Source organism: Clupea harengus, chromosome 11 (genome assembly GCF_900700415.2).
Source record: "Clupea harengus chromosome 11, Ch_v2.0.2, whole genome shotgun sequence".
NCBI lineage: Eukaryota > Metazoa > Chordata > Actinopteri > Clupeiformes > Clupeidae > Clupea > Clupea harengus.
The window spans coordinates 16,507,375-16,533,702 of record NC_045162.1 but is presented as its reverse complement, the minus strand read 5'-3'; the positions used below and the strand labels follow the sequence as shown (position 1 = coordinate 16,533,702).

Genomic DNA, 26,328 nt, shown 5'->3' with positions numbered 1-26,328 from the left:
GTATCTCTAAATCTCTGCTCAGCTCTCATCACTAAGCCTGCCTCTTTATTACACACACACATGCCCACACATACACACACACAAACACACAGAAGCACACACAGACACACACACACACACACACTCTAATCAGCTTGAATGGGATGCAAGCATCACTGATCTCTCTGTGCATTTTGCGCAGAGTGTGAGTGATTCACCATCATGAATTTGAATAGCACATTTTTATGAATAACGATAAAAAAGACTTTCCCTTGCCCAAGTGATTTCAGACTAGTGAGCATGCATACATACATACATACACACACACACACATGCACACGCGCACACACACACACACACGCACACTCAAAGGAGGAGAGATATGGATTGTGTTTATACTCTTATTTCCTGAAGATTGTCCCTATTTCCAGTATGACTCATTCTACATCCCTCTCTCTCTCTCTCTCTCTCACTCCCCCCTTTTTACCTCAGGATCCCATTCTAAATGGTTTGGTTATCTCTGGATAGCAGACTGCGTTTACTAAATGGAGCTCATTAGAAGGAATCATGATGGTGCATGTTTGCATTGATAGGAGCTGTGTTGACTTCTCGCACTGTCTCAAATAGCACAACAGGTCACAGGGTTAAAATGTTCATAAACAGTTGACTGTCGACATGTTTTTCCTCTGCCGTGGTGAGTCATTCACTCTGTTTAATACTGTGCTGTGGAACCTAACCATAACGTTCGTTGCAAGTGTGCAGGTGTTATTAAGAAGGTGCTAATCAAGGTCTTGGGTTCAATTCTCGTTAAGCACAAAATAATGTGTACCTCACGTAATGCCGTTTTGGAGAAAGGTGGCTGCTAATTGGAGAAATGTAATGGACATGAATTGATCCATTGCAGGATGATCCATTGCAGTGTGGACAGGTATGTCTTGCCTGTGTCCTGCAGGAGATGATTCCCTGGTGATGGTGACCCATGATGCACACAGTCATCAGTCTATGTCAGTCTGTGGCCTTGCAGGAGGCAGTGATGGAGACTCCCCACCCCCCACCCCCGGCCCCACCCCACCCCGCCCCCTCAGGGTCTCAATAAAGAGACAGAGCCGGTGGGATGGGGGTGTCCTCTGATACACATGTTCCCAGGACCAGGGTGAGAGCCAGCGGACAGGTGTGTGAGTGATTAAGAGGTCCTGTGAGGTGTCAAACACAATCTGAGACTCACACACGCACACATTTCCAGTCGTCACCTTTTACCTGCATGCTGCCGTCTGCTGTGTGCCTGAGAAAGTGAAGGTCGGCGGCCTCACATTCATTACAGTCCCTTGGCGATCCCACTGACATGCCCACACATATGCTGCTTATGCTTATGCTGCTTTGCATCCGTTGGACAGAATGATCTACTTTTAAAAGTGCAGATGGCTCCCCGCGCCCATGATTACTGTGAGTCTGCTCAGATCAGGCCAAACCCAGCAGAGGCCCCAGTCCACCCCTCACCCACCCCCAAGGACAATTACTTGTCACCTGAGCGCCTTACACCCTCTCTGGGTGATCTTTTATAAGGAAGATAAGCCGGGGGAGTAATAACACTGACTTAATTGCTTTATTTTTTTTTATTGGCTTCCTCCTTTGCATGGAGATATCATAGTAACCGCTGTATGTGTGTGTGCGTACGTATGTGTGTGTGGGTGTGTGCGTGTGTATGCGTGCGTGCGTGCGTGTCTGTCTGTCTGTCTGTCTGTCTGTCTGTCTGTCTGTCTCTGTCTGTCTGTCTGTCTGTCTGTCTGTCTGTCTGTGAGTCTGTCTGTGTGCGTGTGTGTATGTGTGCGTTTGCGTGTGTCTGTGTGCGTGCATTTGCTGGTTAACCATTCAACCTCATAACCTGATTAATCCTTAGGAAAGACAGCCTTCCTCTCCCCCTAAAGACTCAGTACTTTGTGACTCCCTACCTTCCTGTTTAATTGGGGGCGACTGCAGATTTAACCTTTTCAATAATTCATACTTTTCAGCTGGAGATGGCATGAATATGCTGCAGTGTTTTGTCATTTCCTGTGAAAACGCTGGCGGTGGAGATGAGGTAGGCCCTAGTGGCCTCTGCCATGGCTTTGGGTCTGTGTGCCTAATTAAAATATGGAAACAGAGGTCAAAGGTTACCTTCTTGGAGGTCACAGGTGAACAGGGCCAGAGTGGTGGAGTCACTGTAATTGCCCTGATGACTAAGGACCGTCTGGTTTAGCGGTGTGGACAAAGACACAAGCAAGGAGGGTGGATGGGGGGGGGGGGGGGGCGGGGCTGTTAAAGGAAGCAACCTGCTGAATATCAATCAAATCAGACAGGTGTTGAGGTTTGATCATATTTCTAATACATCTTGTCTGCATGGTGGTCCCAGTTCCTAAAAAAGCCCTAACTTTCTTGTCCTCTCTCTGCTGTTCCCTGCAGGCTTCAAATGCCCCGTGTGTTCCAAGTTTGTCTCCTCGGACGAGATGGACCTGCACCTGGTCATGTGTTTGACCAAGCCAAGAGTGACCTATAATGGTAAGGACGTGTGTTTTAGACTGTGGTTGTGTGATCTTTCCTTCTTTCTAACTCTCTTTCATTATGCTTCACACACACATCAATGTTATCAGGCTAATTTCAAGATGCTGGGTTGTTCATGGGGTTGTGCTGTACACCAGGCTTTATGCTGGTTTGTGACAGCTGTATTCTACTCTATTCCATAGCCAACACAGCTGTTTCCTTGAAGGGCTCCCTACCGTGACTTTGTTAGCTTATTAACCTAAGCAGTAGCCAACACTCTCTCTCTCTCTCTCTCTCTCTCTCTCTCTCTCTCTCATTAGGAATGTCTTCTGTCTCCTCCATCTGTCTCTCATCCTTCTTCTCTCATCTTTGTTCATCCCTCTCTATCTCCTCCTTCTCTCCCATTAGTCTTACGCCTCCTGCACACTACCTGCATTGCGTGTGCATGACAGCTGTGTTGTGCAACTGCTGTCATGAACTTGGTTGTGTGTGTTTATTCACACCATCTATTTTTCATAATCTAGGTACATAGATAGACAGATAGATAGATACAAACGACTATACTACTAGATAAAAGTAATAGAATGAAGAAAAAATATTTGAGATATGGCTCTAACTGCAAATTCAATGTAGAAAGTGCATCGTGCAATGCCACTCAGAAGATAAGCTTTTCTCTCCCGGCACAGAGGCGAGTCATTATCTATTGCTATTGTGGTGGGCAGGATGCTGCTGTCCCAACCGATGGCTGCAAAGAAAATGGCTTTTGCAACAACAAACTGGTAAAAGATATGCAACATCTTGCTGCACACGTTGATGGACCTAAACTTCCTCCAGAAGTAGTCTTCTCTGTCCTTTCCTGTAGACAGCCTCAGTGTTCCAGTCCAGTCTGTTGTCAAGGTGAACAGCCAGGTATCTGTAGCCCTCCACCACCTCCACCTCTTCTCCCAGGATGGAAAAGGTGTTAAGCCTAGTCCTGGTCCTCCTAAAATCCACAGACATCTTCTTCGTCTTGGCCACATTTAAGAGGAGGTTGTCGTTCCCACACTGCACCACAAAGCGGTCTACCAGTTCCCTGTACTCAGTCTCTTGTCTACCACCGGCACGAAACACAACTGCAGTCATCTGAAAATTTCAGACGACAGGACTTTGAGTTGTAGTGGAGGTCTGAGGTCTACAGGGGAAGAGGAAGAGGAAGGGGAAGAGTTGCTTCTGTGCTGCTGACTACCGGTACCTGCTCAGACAAGCAAATCCCCTCAGTTGCACAAACTGTGGTCTGTCTGTTAGATAATCAATAATCCATGAAGCTGTGGAGATGTTTACCTGCATCTTTTGGTGTTTCCCTCACAGCAGTAAAGGCTGGATTGTGGCACTTAAGATAAAGGCACTTGAGAAATCAAATAACATGATCCTCACATTGCTGCCAGCTTTGTCCAGGTGACAGTGGGCTCGCCGAAGCAGGGAGACGATGGCATACTCAACTCCAACCTTGGGGCAGTAGGCAAACTGCAGAGGGTCCAGAGAGGTGGTCACCTGAGGTCTCTCCAGGACTTTCATGATGTGGGATGTCAAGGCAACTGGTCTATAGTCATTGAGGGCAGATAGAGAAGACTTCTCGGGCTACAGAACGCTCCTTCACAGTAACATGTCACACAGATTACACCATCTGCTGTTCACAAGCACTGCAATCCCCCCCGCCTTTCTCCTTACCACTCTGTCTGCAAGCTCGGTCAGCTCTTGCAGTTTGAAAGCTGGAGGCGGTGGAGTTGCATTGCGGTCAGCCGAGTTCCTGCAACCAATGTCCCAGTGAAACACATAACACTGCATTCCCGCTGTGTCCTTGTCAGCGCCCCGTTCTCGTCCATCTTATTAGCCAGGGACCTCACATTCCACATGACAATCGAAGGAAGAAATGGTACAGTTCAGCCACACAGTAACCATCTCAGCATGTAATGTTTTACCGGATGGAGTGTTTTGATAGACAAAAAACACGCAAACACAGAAAAGAAAGAAATTAAAAAACAACACAAGCCGTTAACTGGCTCTGCTGCTGCAACAGGCTGCCTCTAGTGTGACACCATATTTGCTACCTTCTCTCCTATGCACAGCCTGACCTCTTATCATGGAAGAGACATGATGGTCTCTCTCCCCCCTTTCATTGGCTCTCCCTCTTTCCTTCTTCCTGTCTTTTTCTCTGCGTGTCTCTCTCTCTATCTTTGTCTGTCAGCGTGCTCTACCTGTCTGTTTCCTCTCTCTGAGGTAAGCAGTAATCCAAATTTAATTTCAACATCAGGGTGCTTGAATTTCTGGGAATCACAACACCAGCCTTTATTGAGTAAACAGAAGCGTAGATAGCCTTTATAAAGATTAGTGCCGTGCAAAGATCAACGTTTGCATTGCGCTGACTGCATTGGGCCCGGAGCTCCACTTGTGATCAGATCACCGGACGCATCCGTCTCTGTTGTGTGGCTTCAGTCTCTCTCTCCCTCCCTCTATCTCTCTCCCTCCCTCTCTCTCTCTCTCTCTCTCACTCAGGTTGTCTTTCTCTCTCTCAGGGTGTCTCTCTCTCCCTCTCTCTCTCTCTCAGGGTGTCTCTCTCTCACTCTCCCTCTTTCTCTCTCTCTCTCTCTCTCTCTCTCTCCCACTCTCCCTCTCTCTCTCTTAGGGCGTCTCTCTCTTTCTGCTGTGAGGCTACAGTCTGTCTCAGGGTCTCTTTCTCTCCCTCTCTCTCCCTCTCTCTCTCTCTCTCTCTCTTTCTCTCTCTGCCCTGCCGTGCTGTCGGGTTGTTAATGTCTTAATCGTGGCTGTTGTTTCAGCACTTTGTCATGCTTTCAGGCACCGCCAGCCTCCAAAAACACCACGCTCTCCCCAGTGGCATCAGATGAGCCAGGGAATGTGCTCAGTCATGCTGTGTGTGTGTGTGTGTGTGTGTGTGTGTGTGTGTGTGTGTGTGTGTGTGTGTGTGTGTGTGTGTGTGTGTGTGTGTGTGTGTGTGTGTGCTCGTGTGTGTGTGTCGAGCTGAGAGCCAGGGAATGTGCCCAGTCATGCTGTGTGCTCGTGTGTGTGTGTAGCTGAGAGGTGTTTACCGAAGGCCAGAGATGATTCGGACAGATATAAAAGCAATTCCGTTTTCTCTTTCAACTCAGTGCTCAATATTTGTGAATGGACTGCCATTTGTGTTTTTTGGAGTATTTAGAGCTGTAAAAGACCCTGAACCAGAACAGACAAGGACACTGCAGCATTTTGCTCTGTTGGTTTTTTGGAGTTGTTTGAGGAAACAGGGAAAGCTCATTAGCTTGGGCCAGGGGTAGATTCCTACAGTGATGTAAACAAGATCAGGGGGTCTCAAGATAAGGGGGGGTGGAGTGAACTGTCGGGGCGTGGGCTCTCTGTCTGAACTGTGCAGTTAGTAATGTCCTCTCCAGTTATTGTCATTATCCTTACCTCAGCCCCAGCCTCATGCTGGACAGTGTCGCGCTCTAAAAGGCATGCACATTGTATTGGGAGTAGTCCATGTCTTCTCTTATGTTTCTCTTTCAGTTTATTTCTCTATGACTGTCTCTCACTTTTTCCCCTTTTCTATCTTCTCCCTTGCTCTCTCTCTATCCTGTGTTCCTTCCTTTCTTCCTTTCTCTCTCTCTCTCTCTCTCTCTCTCTCTCTCTCCATTCAGAACCTTTCCCCGTGCAGTCGCGGCACACGTTAGTTTTACTAAGCGCTGTCTCATCAGGCAGAAAAGCTGTGTAATTTCCTGTGTTGGCCTCCAAGGAAACTGAGCTAATTCTGTGGCCTCGGCCCATGCTGTGCCTGCAGACACTCACTGCCTGAGGAGCACCGCTGAAGACATGCCTCACATGACTCACATGACACATATATATACATACAGTGTATATATATATATATACAGACGTGGACAAAATTGTTGGTACCCTTCCGTTAAAGAAAGAAAAACCCACAATGGTCACTGAAATAACTTGAAACTGACAATCTGTCCAATCTCCCAGAAGCCCTGTGGCTTGTCAATATGCATTTTGGCAAATTCCAGTCTCGCTTTTATATGATTTGCTTTCAACCAACAGTGGTGTCCTCCTCCGTCGACTTTGGCTCAAACAGCGACGTATGATGCGATCTGACACTGATGTACCTTGACCTTGGAGTTCACCTCCAATCTCGTTGGAAGTTGTTCTGGGCTCTTTGGTTACCATTCGTATTATCAGTCTCTTCAATTTGTCATCAATTTTCCTCTTGCGGCCACATCCAGGGAGGTTGGCTACAGTCCCCTGGACCTTAAACTTCTGAATAATATGTGCAACTGTAGTCACAGGAATATCAAGCTGCTTGGAGATGGTCTTATAGCCTTTACCTTTAACATGCTTGTCTATAATTTTCTTTCTAATCTCCTGAAACAACCCTGTCCTTAGCTTTCTGTGGTCCATGTTCAGTGTGGTACACATCATGATACCAAACACCACAGTGACTACTTTTCACCCTTTAAAAAGGCAGACTGACTGATTACAAGTTTGAAGACACCTGTAATGCTAATTAAAGGACACACCTTAGTTTAACATGTCCCTATGGTCAAATTATTTTCAATCTTTTCTAGGGGTACCATCATTTTTGTCCAGGCCAGTTTGATTCTTTTTTTTTTTTAATTATTCTGTTGAACCACAATTCAAAAGCAATGTCTGATTTTCATTAGTTAACTTTCAGTACATTTTTATTTATTATTACTTTTGTCAGTTTCAAGTTATTTCAGTGACCATTGTGGCTTTTTCTTCATTTAGCATAAGGGTACCAACAATTTTGTCCACGTCTGTATATACCTTCAGGACAAGGAATGAAACACATGATATGCACAAGGACTCTGAATTGCTTCTAAACTGCTGCTGGGATTAATGTGCCATGCTATCCCTTTCATTTCACGGCAGGTTGAGAGATGATGGCATTTGAAAAGAGGATTTCCCTAGTTGTGTATCAGAGCCCCAAGGGGGGAGGGGGCGAGAGGTTGGACTTGAATCAAAATAGTTTTTATTTAACTAAGTCAAACACACAAAAAAGGTAGGAGGGGTTCAAGTCAGTCATCAGTAATGCAAGAATGCTGTTAGGAATGAAGTGTGCTGAGTGCTGTGGTGTGCGTAAAGTAGGAGTAAGCCTAGCCCTAGCCCTCGGACAGGAGAGGAGAGGAGAAAGGAGAGAGGAGATGAGAGGAGAGGAGAGGAGGGGAGGGGAGAGGAAGCAGCCCTTTTACCTGCTGAGACAACCTGTCGCCAGTGCAGCTCATCAGCCATTAGGTGTTGAAGCCTGCAGACAACAGCGAGAAAACAAGCAGAAGGCCTACCGGGCCATCACACACACACACACACACACACACACACACACACACACACACACAACTGTGTCTGTCCTGGGTGTTATTGGCTGGATGTTATTGGCTGGTCTGTTCCTGCTGCTCAACCAGCAGAGCCCAGCGCTGACGACTCCAAAGTGGGAGCGTGTTGGTAGGTATCACCTGTGCTGCTCCAGGTCCCTTTAATGGAAATGGACTGCATTTATATAGCGCTTTTCTATTCATAGAGCTCTCAAAGCGCTTTACAGATGAATGCCTCAGACATCTACCCATTCACACACTGATGGCGGAGGCTACTATTTAAGGGGCCAACCTGCACTGGTTGGGGGGTTCAGTGTCTTGCTCAAGGACTCGACACCTGCTTTGAAATTTGGTGAGGAGGAATCGGGATCGAACTAGTAACCTTCCGATTGCTGAACGACTCCTATAATACCTCCTGAACCACTGTCGCCCCTTAATGTAAATGTAGATGGGAATGGATTGGCTGAGTGGGGGATCTCCGTGGTACTCCTCCCCTGCTCTCCCCTCTCCTTTCGGGCTCAGTGGTACTGAAGGGTTACCCTCTCTCTGCAGACACTGGAGCTCTGAGCAGATCTGACATGCTGGTAGGGCTGCAGCAAATGCAGTGTGTGTGTGTGTGTGTGTGTGTGTGTGTGTGTGTGTGTGTGTGTGTGTGTGTGTGTGTGTGTGTGTGTGTGTGTGTGTGTGTGTGTGTGTGTGTGTGTGTGTGTGTGTGTGTGTGTGTGTGTGTGTGTGTGTGTGTGTGTGTGTGTGTGTGTGTGTGTGTAAGCTTAGGGGTGAAGGCCATTACCACTCAGCAGATCTGACGCATCATTCATCATGAGCTGGGGGAACAAATCATCCATCAGGCCGCCAGAGTGTGTTTATAAAAAAACAGCCTGTGTGTGTGTGTGTGTGTGTGTGTGTGTGTGTGTGTGTGTGTGTGCATGTGGTAAAGGGGGAGGGAGGAAGATCCTCTGACTTGCTGCGTCAAATTTGGAAGTGGAAGGATTTTCCCTGCTCCTGTGCCAAGGTTCTCCATTCACTGCAGTGACTTCACACACACACACATACACACACACACATGCACCAGGTCTCTCCTTTCTCTGCAGTGACGCACATGCAAGATGAATGCCGGAGGCAGGAGGAGGGGCTTCACACCCCCTCCTCGAGACACACACACCCACCCACACACACACACACATGCACACATGTACACACACGCACATATGCATGCTCACACACACACACACAGCAGAGTGAAAGTGGAGCTGCAGGTCGTCGTCCCCCCCCCCCCCACACACTGCACTGATCCACTCTTATGAGGCTAACCTTTTCTGAGCAAACACGGCTTCAGGTGTGATGGGCTTGTTTTTGTATGGAGATGTTTTCCACATGCTCGTTGGGGATGCCCAGGCTGAATTGAATTGATTTTGCATCAAGGCAATCTGTTGCATACTGGGGTACTAAGATGTTGAATACTTTAATGTATAGTAAAATCAGTTATACAGTCTAACACGATTTTCCTCATGTAGGAATACATAGGCTCATATAGATGCATGTTTCTCTTGCCCTTTTATGCATGTGAACTCTGTTATGTCCTGCAGTCCTTGGAGGTTCAAAGCACAACATCAGCATCAAAATCAGGGAATCTTTAGGCTTTAGGTTTCCTTTTGCGATTGTGCATTTGACACCTTGCACATAGGTCATCCAAAGCCTTCAGCTGAGTCTATTCCTGGAGGCCATATCCGCACTTCACTCACCACTGTCCAGAGCAAGCGTCTGACATCTTTGACAGCTTCCGCTACGGTGTGTGGGTGTACGTACAACCTCTGCGTTTTACACGGATTCTGTCCTCCTTCTGAAATCATCCTAAATGGCCGTTAAATCAAATCAGGTGGTACGTGATGTTACATTTACATTTACATTTAGTCATTTAGCAGACGCTTTTGTCCAAAGCGACGTACAAGGGAGAGAACAGTCAAACTAAGAGTAATAAAAAGCATGGTGTAACAATAAATACTACTTTACATGAGAATTAGAAAACAACGACCTAGAAAAAAGGAAAAAGAAGTGCAGGAATGTAACTGCTGAAGTGCAAGTTAAGCGCTAGTCAGGTGCCAGTTAGGAAGGGAGGTGCTCTCTGAAGCAAGTTACAACGTGTTCCATGTATGCAGTAACTAATCAGGCGATGGTTTCATGTGAATTACAGGATCTACATTTAGACTAGATGACCTACAGGAACACAACTGCACCTCCATCCTGTTTACCATGCGATGTGCTCTGCAGCCGAAGCAGCACTGCTTATGTTTAAGCACCTCATCTCTCCTAGTCTTTTTTTTATAAGCCGCTGGGTTATCGCCTTATAAATCATTCATTTTTAACCATATAACTGTCACTCATGGTCTTCTTCTTCTTCTTCTATTCCACTCTGGCACAGTGAGGCTATTCATTCACATAAAGCTCAGAAATGAACCCGGGATGGATTCTACATCATCCTAAGTCTTTCATATCACTTTTATATCACGTTTATATCACGTTTTATATTACCCGATGCTTCTCTGGGAAGGTTTAAAGATTCATTAGTTGTAGTTACAAGCAGAAGGCTGAGTTAATCAGGGCTTAGAATGGAGCTGCTGTGGTCTCAGTGTCTCACACACCTTCCTGTGTGTGTGTGTGTGTGTGTGTGTGTGTGTGTGTGTGTGTGTGTGTGTGTGTGTGTGTGTGTGTGTGTGAATGACGAGGCGTTTTTCTTTGTTGGGTTTCTCCCCTCCGAGTCCTGAAAGTCAGGTAGTGTGTGTTCCTGCATGTCATGCTGTAGGCTGTGGTATAGGGCTTGTCCTTGTTACTTGTGCCCTTAGGAGCTCACAATAAATACGTGCTGCATTTTTCAGAATCTTCATATGTCCTGCAGCCATCATAAAATGAGAGAGAGAGACTGCCATTTGAATCTCTTCAATGCTCTTGGGAAATGGAGAACTGAACTAAAAGGTGTAGGCTGTCTTTTCACAGACTCTGGCTTCAGCATTACATGAAATTGTGTTAGACTGCGATTGCCTTGGGATTGATTCAAATTCATACCATTGATCTCTATGCATTATGTATGGTCTCACCAGTGGTTATGAACTCAAGCACATATCAGAAAAATACATGACTGAATGGATAAGAGTTACGTTTTCTGTCTGTATATGGTTTGCATTGAAACTGAACCTTGTGTTATTCCACTGAAGACAAACTGGTAGTGAATGATTGTGTGTGTGTGTGTGTGTGTCTGTGTCTCTCTCTGTGTGTGTGCGTGTGTGTGTGTGTGTGTGTGTGTGTGTTCCATCTCAGTGTAGCATGATGCCTCCATTCACACAACCTAAATGCCCCTTAAGACTTCTTTAGACATTTAAATAGCAGCATGCTTGATGAGTGTAGGCCATTTTATCATCTTCAATGAAGGCTGTCTTCAAAGGTCTGTCTTTGTAAGTGGCTTGCACCGCTGTCCAGTGAATTACATATATCTTTGTGGCGGATTACATACATGTTAAAATTCAATAGAGGCTTCCCTGCAGCTTTGATCTACGTATATGGCTTTAATGTAATCATGCTAGTCTAATAATAGTGCTCTTATTGGTAACCAGGAGGAGCATAGAGAGCTTGCTTCACTGCTCATGTGTTTAATGTATCTCTCTCACTCTCACTTTTTCTCACAGACACACACACACACACACACACACACACACACATGCTTTTGCACTCTTTACCTTATTTTTACCATCTCTCTCTCACTCACACACACACACACCCACACACACTCATTCGCACACACGCGCACTCACACACACACACACACACACACACACACACACACACACACACACACACACACACACTCACACACACATACACACACACTCCCCTCTGGGATGGGCATTTCATTCTTCTGCAAGACTAGGAGTGTTACAGAAGCCCATAATCTCCCAGGTCTGACTGATGCACTGGTGTTGAGAGGGAGATCTCCCCCCCCCCCCCCCCCCCCCCCCCTCTCTCTCTGTCTCACTTTCACTCTTTCTTTCTTTCTCTCACTCTCCTGATTCCCCTGGCAGCTGTTCCCTATGTGAGTCTCTTCTCCTGGAGTCTGGATGACTCATGAACAGCCTCAGTTTCGTGACATACTAAAGAGAAGGCTTCTAAAGTAGCTGACGACCAAGGGTCAGTGTGTTTGATGTAGCGAGGGCTTATAGCTTTGAAGCAGCTCATGATGATAAGGCCTTTTCAGATGTATTTAAATGTATTCCACTACAGTCAGGGTAAGGGCCTTTAAAATGTCTTTTGTGTTTTTTACAAGCATTGACTTCAAGGCTGATATGAATGTCTGGAAGGTACTGAAAATGATTACTTCAATATTTGAATGTGTTAAATCGATTTCATGCAGGGTTTGCTTGCATCAATGACGCCTTAAACTCTGTAAAATTGCATTAATTTCTTTCAGAAAGACTAATTTGACAAGAGAAATTGATTCAAGTGGAAAATTTGACACGCCTGTGTTTTTCCCATAATATTTCAGTAAATATGCCACCCTGAAAATCCTACTGTAGTTGTCGGTAATGTTAGATGAACACGCATCCAGGACACAGTTCCTGGTTCGGAGGTTACGCTACCGGCTTCTTGGCCAGTATTTTGCGGCACTGGGAAGCTGTTAATGGTCTGTGGGTCTGCCAAAGGTTTGGGGGTGTTTACAATTCATATACATAGCTGCATAGATGTGTGATGAAGATACAAATCATATGCTTGTGATAATATTAGTCACTTACAGAGTTATTTGCAGAGTATTGTGATTTTTGGATTTTTATTACAGAACTGTGAGTTATAGCCTTAAAACAGGAAGAGACATGAGGTTTGTGGTATTAGAAAGAACGCCTGAACAGCACCCTCCCTTCACACCTATTAACTCAGCGACCTCCATGGACCTGGGGAGAAGGGTGGATTGTGGGACGTGTGTGAGATGTGCCTGTGAGTTGGTCTCCTCTCCATCACCATATCTCCCCATCACCACATCTCTCCATCGCCAAATCACCCCATCGCCACATCTCTCCATCGCCACATCACATCCAGCCTCTGCTTCAGGATGAAAGTGAAGAGCCTTTCTCTCTCTCTCTCTCTCTCTCTTTTTCTCTCTCTGCCTCTTTCTCTCTGCCTCTGTCTATCCTCTCCCCTCCCCTCTTTCTTCCAAGCCCTGTTATCTTTCCACTCACACCTCAGTTTCCGCTCTCGCTTTCTCTCTCTTCCTCTCGCTTTCTCTCGCTTTCTCTCACTTTCTCTCGCTTTCTCTCCTCTTGGCTTTATCAGTGCATGGTCACCCTTGGTTCACTCACACAGACTACACCTATTCTCTCTCTGGCCCTCATTCCAGGAACTCTTCCTCTCCATTTTCTCCTCTGTGTCCTTTTGTCCTTTTTCTTTGCTCCATCATTGTGCTGGTAAATGAGAGTATAATCCTTTTAAAGGAAGCAGCTCTTCCTGTGTGTGCGTGTGTGTGTGTGTGTGTGTGTGTGTGCGTATGCTTGTGCGTGTCTGTGTGTGCATGTGTGTGTGTGTATGCTTGTGCGTGTGTGTGCGTGTGCGTTTGTGTGTGCGCATGTGCATTCGTGCGTGTGTCTGTGTGTCTGTGTGTGCATCAGGTTGAATGAGTTCTTAACAGTGAGTCATCGGAAGACTTTCTCCTCTTCTCCAGCCTTATCATCAGTTCTCATTCAGCAGAGCGATCCCAATTACTCTCTGTTTTTGTGTGTGTGTGTGTGTGTGTGTGTGTGTGTGTGTGTGTGTGTGTGTGTGTGTGTGTGTGTGTGTGTTTGTTTGTGTGCGTGCGTGTGTGTGTCTAGTTTTGGCCTGTATAGTCTGTACATTACCTGTCTGAGTCTATTTCTGTGTCTGAAAGTGAGAGTCAGACAGTGTGGGTGTGTGCAGTCACATGTAATCATACTGTCCACATACGTGTATTTATCCGGCACTCTCCATCTATATGTGTGTTTTCAATGCTCAGAAGAGCCACTAGAATCCATGTCTTAGTTGTGCTGTCCTGAACTGGAGGACCATACTGTACTCTCTATGGACATCCTCAGTGAGGTGAGGTGTGGTGTGGTGCGCTGCCACCATGATAATACTGATTTTCCTAAAAACGTCCGTTATCTCTCTTTCATATTGACCTTGGCTGGACACAAACATGTCTTAGGTAGCACCAGGAAACTGAGGGTCATTAGAGGGTCATAGTAGTGAATACCAACTTTGTGTGTGTATCAGTCTGTCTCTTACTTCATTCACTTCTCTGTAGTTTCATGGCATTGTGTTGCACTCTATCTGTTTCTGTATCTCTCCAAACTAGACTGATCTCTATATGAACTGGATCAGAGGTCGCCAACCCGTCGATCGCGATCGACGTGTCAATCTCGAAGATCTTCCCTGTCGATCTCCAAAATTATAGTTTTTTTAAATACAGAAAAAAAAAATAATAATAATTGAACCTTTTCTGAAGTGTCTTCTGAAATGTTTTCTACGGACTTCGGAAGACCAACGTCAGAAAATATTCATGAACGCCAGCTATTTAAATCCGAGGATGTCCGTAGAGTTGATGTGAACGTAATCACCAACGATTTCTCACAAATGTAGCCCTTCCCACTAAATGCCCCTTCTAAAGCAGCTTGCACACTGCCCCGACAAACGCCAACATTCTCCAACAAACGCCAACAAACACCAACAGTTGGGTCAGCGTGCGCCAGCAGTTGGTGTTTGTTGGTCATTGTCGGGTACTGTCGGAAGAGTTCCACATGTTCAGTCGGATTGGGTGAAGTTGCAGAATGTCTGCCCAATGTAGAGAGATTTCCAACATTCTGACAGCTCGTCTGACAGCTCGCAACTAGGCTCAACTCGCGTGCATAACATCCTCGAGCTCTCTTGGATGTCGTTGTTATGTTGGTTATTGGCCAGTTTGTTAAAAAAAAACAATATCCTAAGTCTATTTATAGATTAAAGTTATGTATTAGCTTACCCAAACGAACGGTTTTCCAGACAGATATTTGTCTATTTTAACTTCTACGACTCGTTTAACACGGCAACGTGTTTCTAAATATTAATATTAATGTTAAAGGTGACACGTTATATGAGTACGTTTGCGCTTATGTTAGTTATCGGCCACTCCCACTTCATTCCAATTAACGCGTTGGTTTTCAAAATATTAATATGCACGCATACTGTCATATTAAAAGTTTTGGCACCCCTCTGAGGCTGCATGATAATTTACTCTGTCTTCACCATAAAAAGATCATAGTGGTATATTATTCATTTTCTAGTTAACACTGAGTACTGGGGTTTTTTCCAGACAAAGATATTTAGTGTAGCAGTATTTAATTGTGTGAAATGAAATGAAATGTGAAAAATAGGCTGTGCAAATATTTAGGCACCCTAATCATTTTCATGATTTGAATACCTGTAACTATTCAATACTGAATAATTGCAACACATAATTAGTCTGATTAGCTTGTTAAGCCTTCAATTCCATAGAAAGGTGCATTCAATTATTAGAAAAACTATCTAAGGTAGCCAATTGCAAGATGTGCATCTCCTTGATTCTCCTCTGAAGAGTGGCAACATGGGGGCCTCAAAACAACTGTCAAATGATCTGAAAACAAAGATTGTCAGTGTTGTGTTGTAACTTCAGTTACAAAGTAAAGCAGTTCATATCCAGCCTGCTCATTGCTAATGTGTTTTTTCTTGTTCATATTGTGTGCGGTTAACAAATATTTTCCTTTTTATGTTGCACTGAAAGTAAGTGATTTAGTGTGTTCTTGGTCACATCAATTTGAAAGCTGGACCAAAGTGTTTAATTTCATTCAATTACAATTAGGCTAAATAAAAAGTTAAGTTGTAAGTACAGTCTGGAGTCTGGACAGTCTTTTTCTCTCAACACCTCAATAGGTAGATCTTGCCTGTCACCAAGGCAGAGGTCGTGATCTTTGGCCAAAAAAGTTTGGTGACCACTGAACTGGATGGATCATAGACCATCTCTCCCACTGACTCTTGCATATATTAGCAAAGTAGCTAGGTTTTACTAGTGTCATCTGTGCTATTGTTGGTGTTTGCAAAGCAAGTCTGTTGGCTTTTAGGTAGTTCGCTGGCTAGTTTTAGAACAAAATGATCTAATTTCAGTGTACAATCTACAGTGTAGTCAAATGCCTGGTATTTATCCATAACCACACGGGTAGTAGAAAGGGACCTGATAGCTTCCTCCTCCACTTCTGGAGAGATGGAGAGTCTGCATTATGGGAACATGCAGACACAGCTTACCTCTGTGCCTATGCTGATGTCTGTCTCTCTCTCTCTCTTTCTCTCTTCATCTCTCTCTCACTCTCACTCTCTCTCTCTCTCTCCATCTCTCTCTCTCTATCTCTCCATCTCTCTCTCTCCATCTCTCTCTCTCACTCCATCACTCTCTCTCTCTCCATCTCTCTCTCTATCTCTCCATCTCTCTCTCTCACTCCATCACTCTCTCTCTCCATCTCTCTCTCTCTATCTCTCCATCTCTCTCTCTCTCTCTCCATCTCTCTCTCTCTCTCTCTATCTCTCCATCTCTCTCTCCATCTCTCTCTCTCACTCAATCACTCTCTCTCTCTCCATCTCTCTCTCTCTCTCTCTCCATCTCTCTCTCTCACTCCATCACTCTCTCGCTCTCTCTCTCCATCTCTCTCTCTCCATCCCTCCCTCCTCTCTCTCTCTCTCCATCTCTCTCTCCAGCTCTCTCTCTCTCCATCTCTCTCTCTCTCTATAACTCTCTCTCTCCATCTCTCTCTCTCACTCCATCTCTCTCTCTCTAGCTCTCTCTCTCTATCTCTCCATCTCTCTCTCTCTCTCCATCACCCTCTCTCTCTCTCTTTCTCTCTCCATCTCTCTCTCTCTCTCTCCAACTCTGTGTCTGTGATTACACCCTGTCGAGTGCAGTCATAACCCTTCACCCGGCCTGTGAGCTCCTCCACCTCTGCTGATATTTATAGAGGATGAATATGAACTCTGTGTCTGGCAGCAGGAAGTGTGGAGTTCACACTAAATGAGGCTGTCTAGAGTTACCACCCACCCACTGTACGCTCCTCTGCTCCAGGTTCATTGCCATCACCTTCTACACACACACACACACACACACACACACACACACACACACATACAGACACTCACGCTGCGCCCCCACATTGTTGTCTCTGAGGGAATGTTTTCCCCCGAACAGTTGTCTGATTCTGATGATTCTGCCTTACTGGGAGTTGACGTCCGGAGACAAGAAAACGAAACACAACCATAGGTTTGTTATTTCTATCCAGAAAGGCTGCTAGTTTCTTTGGTAGAGTTTGCATTCAGTTTTATTTCACACCAGTGTTGCATGAAATCATTCCTCTAAAATCCTTTTTTTTTTTTATTCCTTCCCTGACCTCTGCACATCCCCGCAGTGCCCATACACTAAACGAGTGGAAAAAGTGAGGGATGAAAGAAGGAAAGAGAAGGAGTGCAAACCTGTAAGCTGCAGCTGACCCATGGGAGAGGATGACCTTGAGATGAAATGCCCAAGCACAGAATAAAGAGGGTGTTTACTGATCACACAGGATAACATGTTAAACTCACACTCTCCAAAAGATGTCCTCAAAGCTGCCAACTGACTTTGAACCATAAAGAAAGGCAACCAGTGGTGTCCTGGTCCAAATGTGTGTGGACATCAGCTGTGTTTGTCATGCCTCTCTTCTGGGAAAACAGATCCACAGCACAGCTAACCTGCACCTTTCCTGTCAAGGACTGAACAGAGAGGAGATGACTACAGCCAGTAGTGTCTGTGTGTGTGTGTGTGTGTGTGTGTGTGTGTGTGTGTGTGTGTGTGTGTGTGTGTGTGTGTGTGTGTGTGTGTGTGTGTGAGAGAGAGAGAGAGAGAAAGAGCCCTGCTTGCCTCCACTCTCATCCCCTCCCATTCTGCCACTCAGCATCCCTAGTGGAACGCTTCTATGCGGAACGTGTGTTTACTATCCACCAAGGCATCTGGTCTTGTTTTGTAGTCTGGCTCAGTCGACACCAGTGCTGTCAGAAAATGGGTCTCTTCTTTTGAAGTCCTTTCATGACCTGTGGGAGTCCAGACCTGAGCAAAGCAATGGGTGAAGTGATGAGAGAGATGAGTGTAAACCTGGGAGCAGAAGCCAAGCCGAGAGACATGATGACCTTGAGCCAGAGACGACCTTGAGATTAAATGCCCGAACACAGAATGTGTGGCCTTCAGTCTGCAGAGGCCGCTGTCTCCTGGTCTCCAGGAGTCTAGTTATTGTACCTGCTAATCTAGAAGGACTCTCGAGGTCTGTGCACTATAAGGAGTTTCAGAATACACATCTTTGTGTTCGGTGATGACTGGTGTAAATGTTTTGTTCATGTCGGATCTGACAGGTTTTCTCGAACTTGCCCAAGAGCCTGATTACATGGGTGACCATTTAACAAGTGCCTCTCTAGTTCCATGAAGGAAACCTGTTTATCTTAGTAAGCAGTGACTTGGCTAAGCCATTTTTCACCACAGTATGGTGTGCTTACCAGCATTAGAAAGGGCCGGTGAGCAGCAGTGCACCATTAGGTTGATTCTTGTTCTCTGGTGATGAATGTTGTTTAAGGGCTGTGCTCCCTGCTTTAAGGGGAGGTGATGATGGAGGGGAACTGCAGCCACTGCGGTACTGGGATGTGTTTAACAGCCTGGAGAGGAGAGCAGTGAGCCTAAAAGTCGATTCCCCAAAGACCTGGAGCCAAAATGTCCTCAGCTCGCTCTGGGCTTGAAGCCATAAGGAGTCAACTGCAGTGGTATGCAAACTATTTTATATAAGGCGCTGACTACACCTTACTTCTCTGTTCGGTCATATCAACATTTCTAGTGAGGGATTAAGAACCTCCGGTTTCCCTAGAATTTGTCAAGAGACACCGAAAGCTTTCCAAGACTGCTCATATCTGGTAGTTGTCTATTAAAACCTTGACAGACCGCCGGATGCAATTTGCATTCAATTTGGTTGGAAATGTTCACCCCTTACAGTTGGTTGAAGTCACTTGCATGTCAAAATAAATGGCAGAACTAGCTCTTTTGAATGATGCTACCGGCTTGTCTGTGCAGTGACCTATTGTGAAGTATTCCGGTTTTGAAATGACATGAAATTTCAGCCGTCCTAAACGGCTTCCATCTCTGCATCTATCTCCAGACAAATATTACTCACACTCTTGTCTGAATTACTCACAGAGACATGAAATAGGTGTCCTATGAAAGAGCAGACCTTATGGCGCTAGTAACTTGCTTGTGGAACAAAGCAGGTAGGAGTCATCGTGTTTTGAATCAATAAGGCACAATTATTGGCCATTACTTCACCCATTTTCCCATCTCTGAGTCATCGCTGAATAAGTCGTTAAGTGCTTATGGCCCCGAAGGGAAACGCATATAACCCTCTCATTATGCTAGTTGCTAATCTGTGCAATGAGGTATGGTGATATAGCAAGAAAGTTGTGCCACCATAGAGTGTGCCAGCAGGCGCTAACTTTGTAGAGAAACCATCTATTGACGTAAACAGAAGTGAATGAGATTGTCTGAAGCATGGGACACTGTGACAAAAACTGCACTGCGAAAAAGGCCACTTTTGAAAAGAAACTAATTTGTTGGAAAATTATCTTATTATATAAGCATTTTTAATTTAGCCGAGTTTATGTAATGTAACTTTATGTGTTTTAACCAGCTGGCGTTGCGTTCATGTTGGGCTCATGCGTTAGCGTCTCCTCCCCTCATCTTATCTCTCGGGCTGGTGCTTCTCTCCTCCAGCTCCTGGTGACAGACGCGTGGACTGAGGGTGGGACAGAGGCAGGTGATGAGATGAGCAGCCGGCTGAGGCGTGAGGTGGTTGGGGGGGGGGGGGGCTCATCAGCACCCTAATGTCCTCAGACAACATCCATCAGCGTCTCGCCTCAGCTAGCACTAGCCCAGCACAGCCACATGTCACACTGCACCACGCCAGCAGCTTTCACTTTATTATCACTACTCCCCTCACACACATGCTTCCTCCTGATGGTTAGCTTAGCATTCGCTTTTAGATTTATTTTTCTATCTCTGTCTATGTCCCTCTGGCAATCTCTCAATCTCAGTCTGTTTTTCTCTGTTTGTCTCTCTCTACTCTCTCTTGGACTCAACATTCTGTCTCTCTCTCTCTCTCTCTCTCTCTTTTTCTCTCCCTGGCCGTTGTTGTCACTGTCTTGTATAATCTCTTTAATCTTCAACTTCCTCTCTCAACTACAGCCAATGGGCTCTATGCACGCCAGTAGAACGTTCACGACAATGCCAAATAATACGGCTCACTTACTTCCGGTTTACTTCCTAGTAACTGTCAGTGAGACTTGCAAGCACAGATTACAGCAGAGAACTTCAACAAAGTAGCGTTACATAATGTATAGGCTATATCGAATCATATACTTAAACATGTTAAGTCATACATTCTTAACTTGGATGAAAGAATATTCAACCTTCACAGATACTAACGATCAGGCTTGGGGAGTAACGGAATACATGGAACAGCGTTACGTAATTAGCATACAAAAAAAGTGAACTGTATTCCGGTACAGTTACAAATAAAGAAGACGTAATTAGATTACAGATACTTTTAGCAAAAATTGGGATTATTAACAGGATTACAAATATATTTAAAAATGCAGAACATTATACCATCATTCACATGCGCACTTTACAACACGTCACGAGAAGACAACAGAGAAAAAAGGTCCATATGATGACCTCGAGTTCAAAAAATGCTTTCCCTGGCTGGAAATATCGACACTATTTTGTCCTCAAAGCTGAAAGTGGGAAGAACATAACAATGCAGTGCACCTTATGGTTACACGCGGTGAAAATACTTTCGTTGTCCAAGGACTCCACGTCAAATTTCATGAAGCATTACAGGCAAGACCAACACTGATAACGTCTACACAGACATCCGGTTAGCTTAAGGTTAAAGTTGGTTAGCTAACCTGTTAGTATTGATTGCCTACTAACGTTATAAAAAAGGGGGACTTTGGATAAAACACAAGCCCCTGACCGAAATATATTCGTGGCAGTTTAATTGAAGTTTCAGCGTGATGTGTGACTGAGTAACATCTGTTTATTAACAAAGCATGTTGGGCTATATGTAAGTTAAATGCGCAACGTTACCGCGACTTTCACTCAAATAACATTTAAACAGCATATTTAAACTATAATACTATACTACTCTTTAGGTCTGCCCTACATTTCAACTTGGAACCCGTAGTCCTACTGTCAGCATTTACTTAAAATGTATTCTCTTTATCAGTTCAGAAAGTGGACACTTGATTCATTAAAAATACTGTCTATGCTCTAAATCTGTGCCGATTTTGTTTTTTACTAGCCTATGCTTTGTAAACTGTGGTGTTGTGCACTTTCCATGTAGAGGAGGCTGGTTTGCATAATGACAAGCATATTTGTCTTTAAAAAAACACTCAGCAGAGGGCAGGTTTAATTGTTAAAACTTGGTTTCCTCATTTTCTTTTCTAAGGTTACATTGTGCTGTTGATTTACAGATTACGCTTAAGTGAAAGCCATCTTATTGATGTCTCTTTTCTGTTGTCTTCATTTGCACATTTGCCATTGAGGTAATCCAGGTAATCAGTAATTGTATCGGAATACATTTTTAAAGTAATCCTCCAAACCCTGCTAACGATACTATCGCTGTGGTAGAGCAATGTTTAGACTACACACATTAGCCTACAACTAGCTAGTTAACCGTGACGATACAAAAATACAAGAATGACAGTCTCATCTTCGTATTCGTGGATGTAGGAGGAGGCGTACATTTTAAAACCCTTCTCCAGTTTGCTACTGGGTGCCTTTGATGAAGATTTACATAATGAACGTCATTAATTGTGAGTTTTGACAGCTCCGTCAGGCATCGCGTATGAAACAGCGCTATTCTTTCAAAGTAGCGTGAGCGCCGGAAGTAAGTGAGCCGTATTATTTGGCATTGTCGTCAACGTTCTACTGGCGTGCATAGAGCCAATTGGTCTGTGTCCGGCCATAGATTTACACAGGAAGAGTGTTATTGTGAGTTCGGTATTCTATGGTGTGTCATAATATGTGTGTTTGGTATCTATGGTGTGTCATGATGTGTGTGTTTGGTATCTATGGTGTGTCATAATGTGTGTGTTGGCCTCTGCGGCACCATGTGTGTTGGGAGCAGAGCTGAAGGGGACGATGTGAGGAGAGGACAACTGCCGATGTGTGAAGACAGCTTAAAGTAACACTATGCAACAATTTGACACTTTTTGAGACATGGTTTTATAGGCAACTAGTTTTGGTACCATCCTCAAATTCATTTTGATAGCATATGGTCATGTGAAGGACAGATAAACACTGTCTTCCACACTAGCCATCCAGGATATGCCCTATGTAGTTCTGTGTAACGGGCTGGTACACCCTGTAAAAATGGAAGAAAAGCTTTCACACCCATGACATTGACAGCTAAACTGCCAAAAGACACCAGTTAGTGTGTTGGCAAGCTTCTATCAGTGTCAGCTGGGCTGTTGGTGGTGTTTGCAAGGTTTTTGCATGCCTTTTAGCTAGTTAGCTTACTAGTTTTGGAACAGAACTCTGTATTGCTGCTTTAACACTCAGTAGTGGAGTAGGGTTGGTGTTGGTGTGCTGGCTGTCAGTAGTGGAGTAGGGTTGGTGTTGGTGTGCTGGCTGTCAGTAGTGGAGTAGGGTTGGTATGCTGGCTGACAGTGTGAGTGAGGGTGGAGAGGAAGGTTGTGGTGAACTGCTAGCTGAAAACGGCTCTGCTTAATTACTGTCTGTCTGCGCTGGGACTGTCTGCCCTGCTCTGTCATCACACATGCTCATACTCTTATGCACACACTCATACTCTTATGCACAAAGTCATGCACACACACACACACACACACACACACACACACACACACAATCTTAAACACACACTCACTCACACAGACACACACATACTCTTGTACACACACACACACACACACACACACACACACACACACAAACAAATGTTCTAATGCTCATTACTTACCTCCGGAGACCTCCAGGCTCAAAATCATCTGGATGGGAAGTGAAGGTGGCACTCTGATGAATGTTTCAGTGTTACCTCAGGATCCTCGGTGTTCTCTCATGTGTCATGTCTCTGTGTAATCCACTGGCTGTCGGTTTGACAGGGATAAGCCGGAGGCATGCATTAAGATACAGCAGAGTGCAGTTGACCACTGACTCAGACTGCACCTGACCTGGCTAACAGTAACACGTTAGGGGTTAAAAATATAAGTTCAGCATTTCAAAATGCTTCACTGCTGCTTTCAGTGAGAATGCTTTTATTGTGTGTGTTTGTGTGTGTTACTGCTGTAGGCACTGGTGTCATTTCTGTAAATGTGATCTAGGCTAATCTACTACAAGCATGTCTGTGTTTGAGTGTGTTTGCATGTGTGTGTGTGTGTGTGTGAGAGAGAGAGCGAGAGAGAGAGAGAGAGAGAGAGAGAGAGAGAGAGAGAGAGAGAGATGGAGATGGAGAGAGAGAGATAATAGTCTTTGCTATAAGTAGTTATAATGTATGTGCGTGGAAAGGAATAGTGGGTTCCTTTCAGACAGCTGCCCTGTTGTTTGTTGATGATGTGCCAGAAGCTCTGGATATGTGTTTGTCATGAAGGCAGCTGGTATCTATGGGAAGCATGTGTGTGCGCGTGTGTGTGCACGCGTGCATACTGTGATTGTTCTAATGATATTTTTAATCACTGGTGCTTCCCCCCCCCTTTGTCCTGTTTTTTTTTTGTAATATACACACTTTGACACACACTCACAGGCACACAAAATCTCTCTGCATATTTAGGTGTCAGACAGATATGTGAGATTTTGTTATTATTGTTACACCTCTTTCCAGTTCTCCTTCCCTTTCCCCGGGGGCAGCCTTCACGTTTCCCTCTATGGAAAGTTGCTGGGTTTTTTCCACACTCCCTCTAGTTTTATGTTGCTGATTTTTTTCCATTAGCATGCGGTTCTCTAAGCGACTCGCTCGCTCGCACTCTCTCTCTCTCCTGGACCCCTGCCTGAGCTCACACTCATTCACACTCTCTCACTTTTCCTCCTAGTTCACCTCCACCCAGGTGCTTTAGATGGGGAGAAAGATAGGGAGGCGAGAAAAACAGTTTGTCTGTCCCCTGTGGCATTAGAAGTGTGTGTGTGTGTGTGTGTGTGTGTGTGTTGGGGGGCCGGGCATGAGGAAGCTTGACTACCAATCAGGCAGTAAGGCTTCATAATTAAGAGTGTAATTGCTCCTCTGTGAGATTGGACAGGAGATAATGGCCTAAAAGCCTGTAGTTATTGACCTGTGTGTGTGTGTGTGTGTGTGTGTGTGTGTGTGTGTGTGTGTGTGTGTGTGTGTGTGTGATGCCACTTTATTGCCTGGAGACCTGTGCTCTCTTTCTCTCTCCATCAGTACAGATGGTCCATATGACACCCGTTGCATCTCAGAAACAAAGATGTCATCTGTGTTGTAACCTGTGTTGTGAGAATCATAGCCCATGACTGAACCGACCTCCAACACGGAAGGAGGGTGCGCTAACAACAGGCCACGGTAAGCCATGGGTGCTAGCATCTGTCACTAGCACGTCTCCTTTATGGAATTGGGGAAGGAGGCTTACTCACTGCACAGCTCTGGACCTGCAGGCCGACATGACACATGCAGGTGACTGGCTGTGTGGGGTATGTGTTGCATCTGCAGGCCTAGTGCATGAAACCACACGCTTAAGCAAACGTGTGGGTGTTGGCTGGTTTGCTCTCCCTGGTCAGTGACCTCAGTGAGCGCTCTCTTACCCTGAACCAGTGTTGTGCATTAGCGTTGGAAGTCCAGCACCCGTGTGTTTGTGTCAGATGGAGATAGTGATTTTTTGTTTTAGTGTTAATTGTCGTTTTCTCGGAGTACACACTGAGGCATAATTGGGCTGGTGCTGTTGACAGCATGCACACACTGATCAAAGCTGGTGCGTTTGCCGTTTGTTTCTGCAGGTGCACAGAGGGGGATTGGTAAACACATGAAAAGAAGAATCACCGGCTTCAAGTGTGTCACTTTTTATTGGGTTGCAGCAATGGCAGTGCACAGCGTGGGTTTGTGGGTTTGTGTGTGTGTGTGTGTGTGTGTGTGTGGGTGTGTTTATGGGTTTGTGTGTGTGTGTGGGTTTGTGTGTTTGTTTGTTTGTTTGTTTGTGTGTATGTGTGTGTGTGTGGGGGGGGGGTGTGTGTGTGTGTGTGTGTGTGTGTGTGTGTGTGTGTGTGTGTGTGTGTGTGTGTGTGTGTTTGTGGGTTTGTGTGTGCCACAGGCCCTGATGGCTGAGTCCTACTGACAGAAGACATCTTATCTCTGCCTTTCTCCCTCTCACTTCCTCTGCGTCACTGGTCCTCTTGCTTTCTGACTACGGCAGAAGTGTAAGCTACTAGTTTAATATAAGACTGGTCTGTGTGTGTGTGTGGGGTGTGTGTGTGTGTGTGTGTGTGTGTGTGTGTGTGTGTGTGTGTGTGTGTGTGTGTGTGTGTGTGTGTGTGTGTGTGTGTGTGTGTGTGTGTGTGTGTGTGTGTTTGTCCTCAGTCATCAGGACACGAGTTACCAGCTGGATGCAGGCTGGCTCAGGGCCTGGCATTGCCACAGCACATGGTCAAGGAGTAAGTGGGCCAACACACATACACACAAACGCAGACACACACACACACACACACACACACACACATACACAAACACATACACACACATACACACAAACACACACACACACACACACACACACAAACACACATTCACACACATGCACACACATGCACACACACACACATTCACATACATGTACACCACACGCACGTGCACACACATTGCACTTTTACACTCTCTCTTTATGTGTGTGTGTGTGTGTGTGTGTGTGTGTGTGTGTGTGTGTGTGAGTGTGTGTGGCTGCCTGGTTTTGCACTTTGTCCGACCTAGATCTGTTTTATCCCCAAACCTGGGGACAAGAGCGCCTTTGTGAGCAGATGAGAGGACATGTGCAGCAGAGCAGGCCATCTCCACTTCACTGGAGGGGCAAGTCAAGGAGGGACACACACACACACACACACACACACACACACACATAAAGAGAGAGAGAGGGAGAGGGAGAAAAAGAGTGAGGATTTCTGTTCAGCCACTTTGTGACAATATGTCCCTTGTAAGCAGTGCTACACTAGCAGAATGAAAGTGACTTGATTCAAATGTCTGAGGAGCCCTGCTTCTGCTCTCAGGGGACATGTGTCTGTGCATGTGTGTGTGCAGTGTTTGTGTGTGTGCTTGTGTACATGTGTGTGTGTGCTTGTGTACGTGTGTATGTGCAAGTGTGTGTATGAGTGTGAATCAAGGTTATTATAGTTTTGCATTTT

General features: G+C 45.3%; 1 protein-coding gene across 2 annotated transcripts in view; it reads left to right on the top strand.

Moving 5' to 3' along the window:
* The window catches only part of znrf2b (zinc and ring finger 2b), an 84,063-nt gene that overhangs the window by 38,514 nt on the left and 19,221 nt on the right, over nucleotides 1-26,328 (top strand). The window contains exon 2 of one of the 2 annotated variants that reach the window (XM_012838748.3): nucleotides 2,419-2,514. In XM_012838748.3, the coding sequence (XP_012694202.1) occupies nucleotides 2,419-2,514 (96 nt within the window). Of the gene's footprint in view, nucleotides 1-2,418; nucleotides 2,766-26,328 lie in introns of those variants that run through there. The other variant, XM_031575757.2, reaches the window with a different exon arrangement.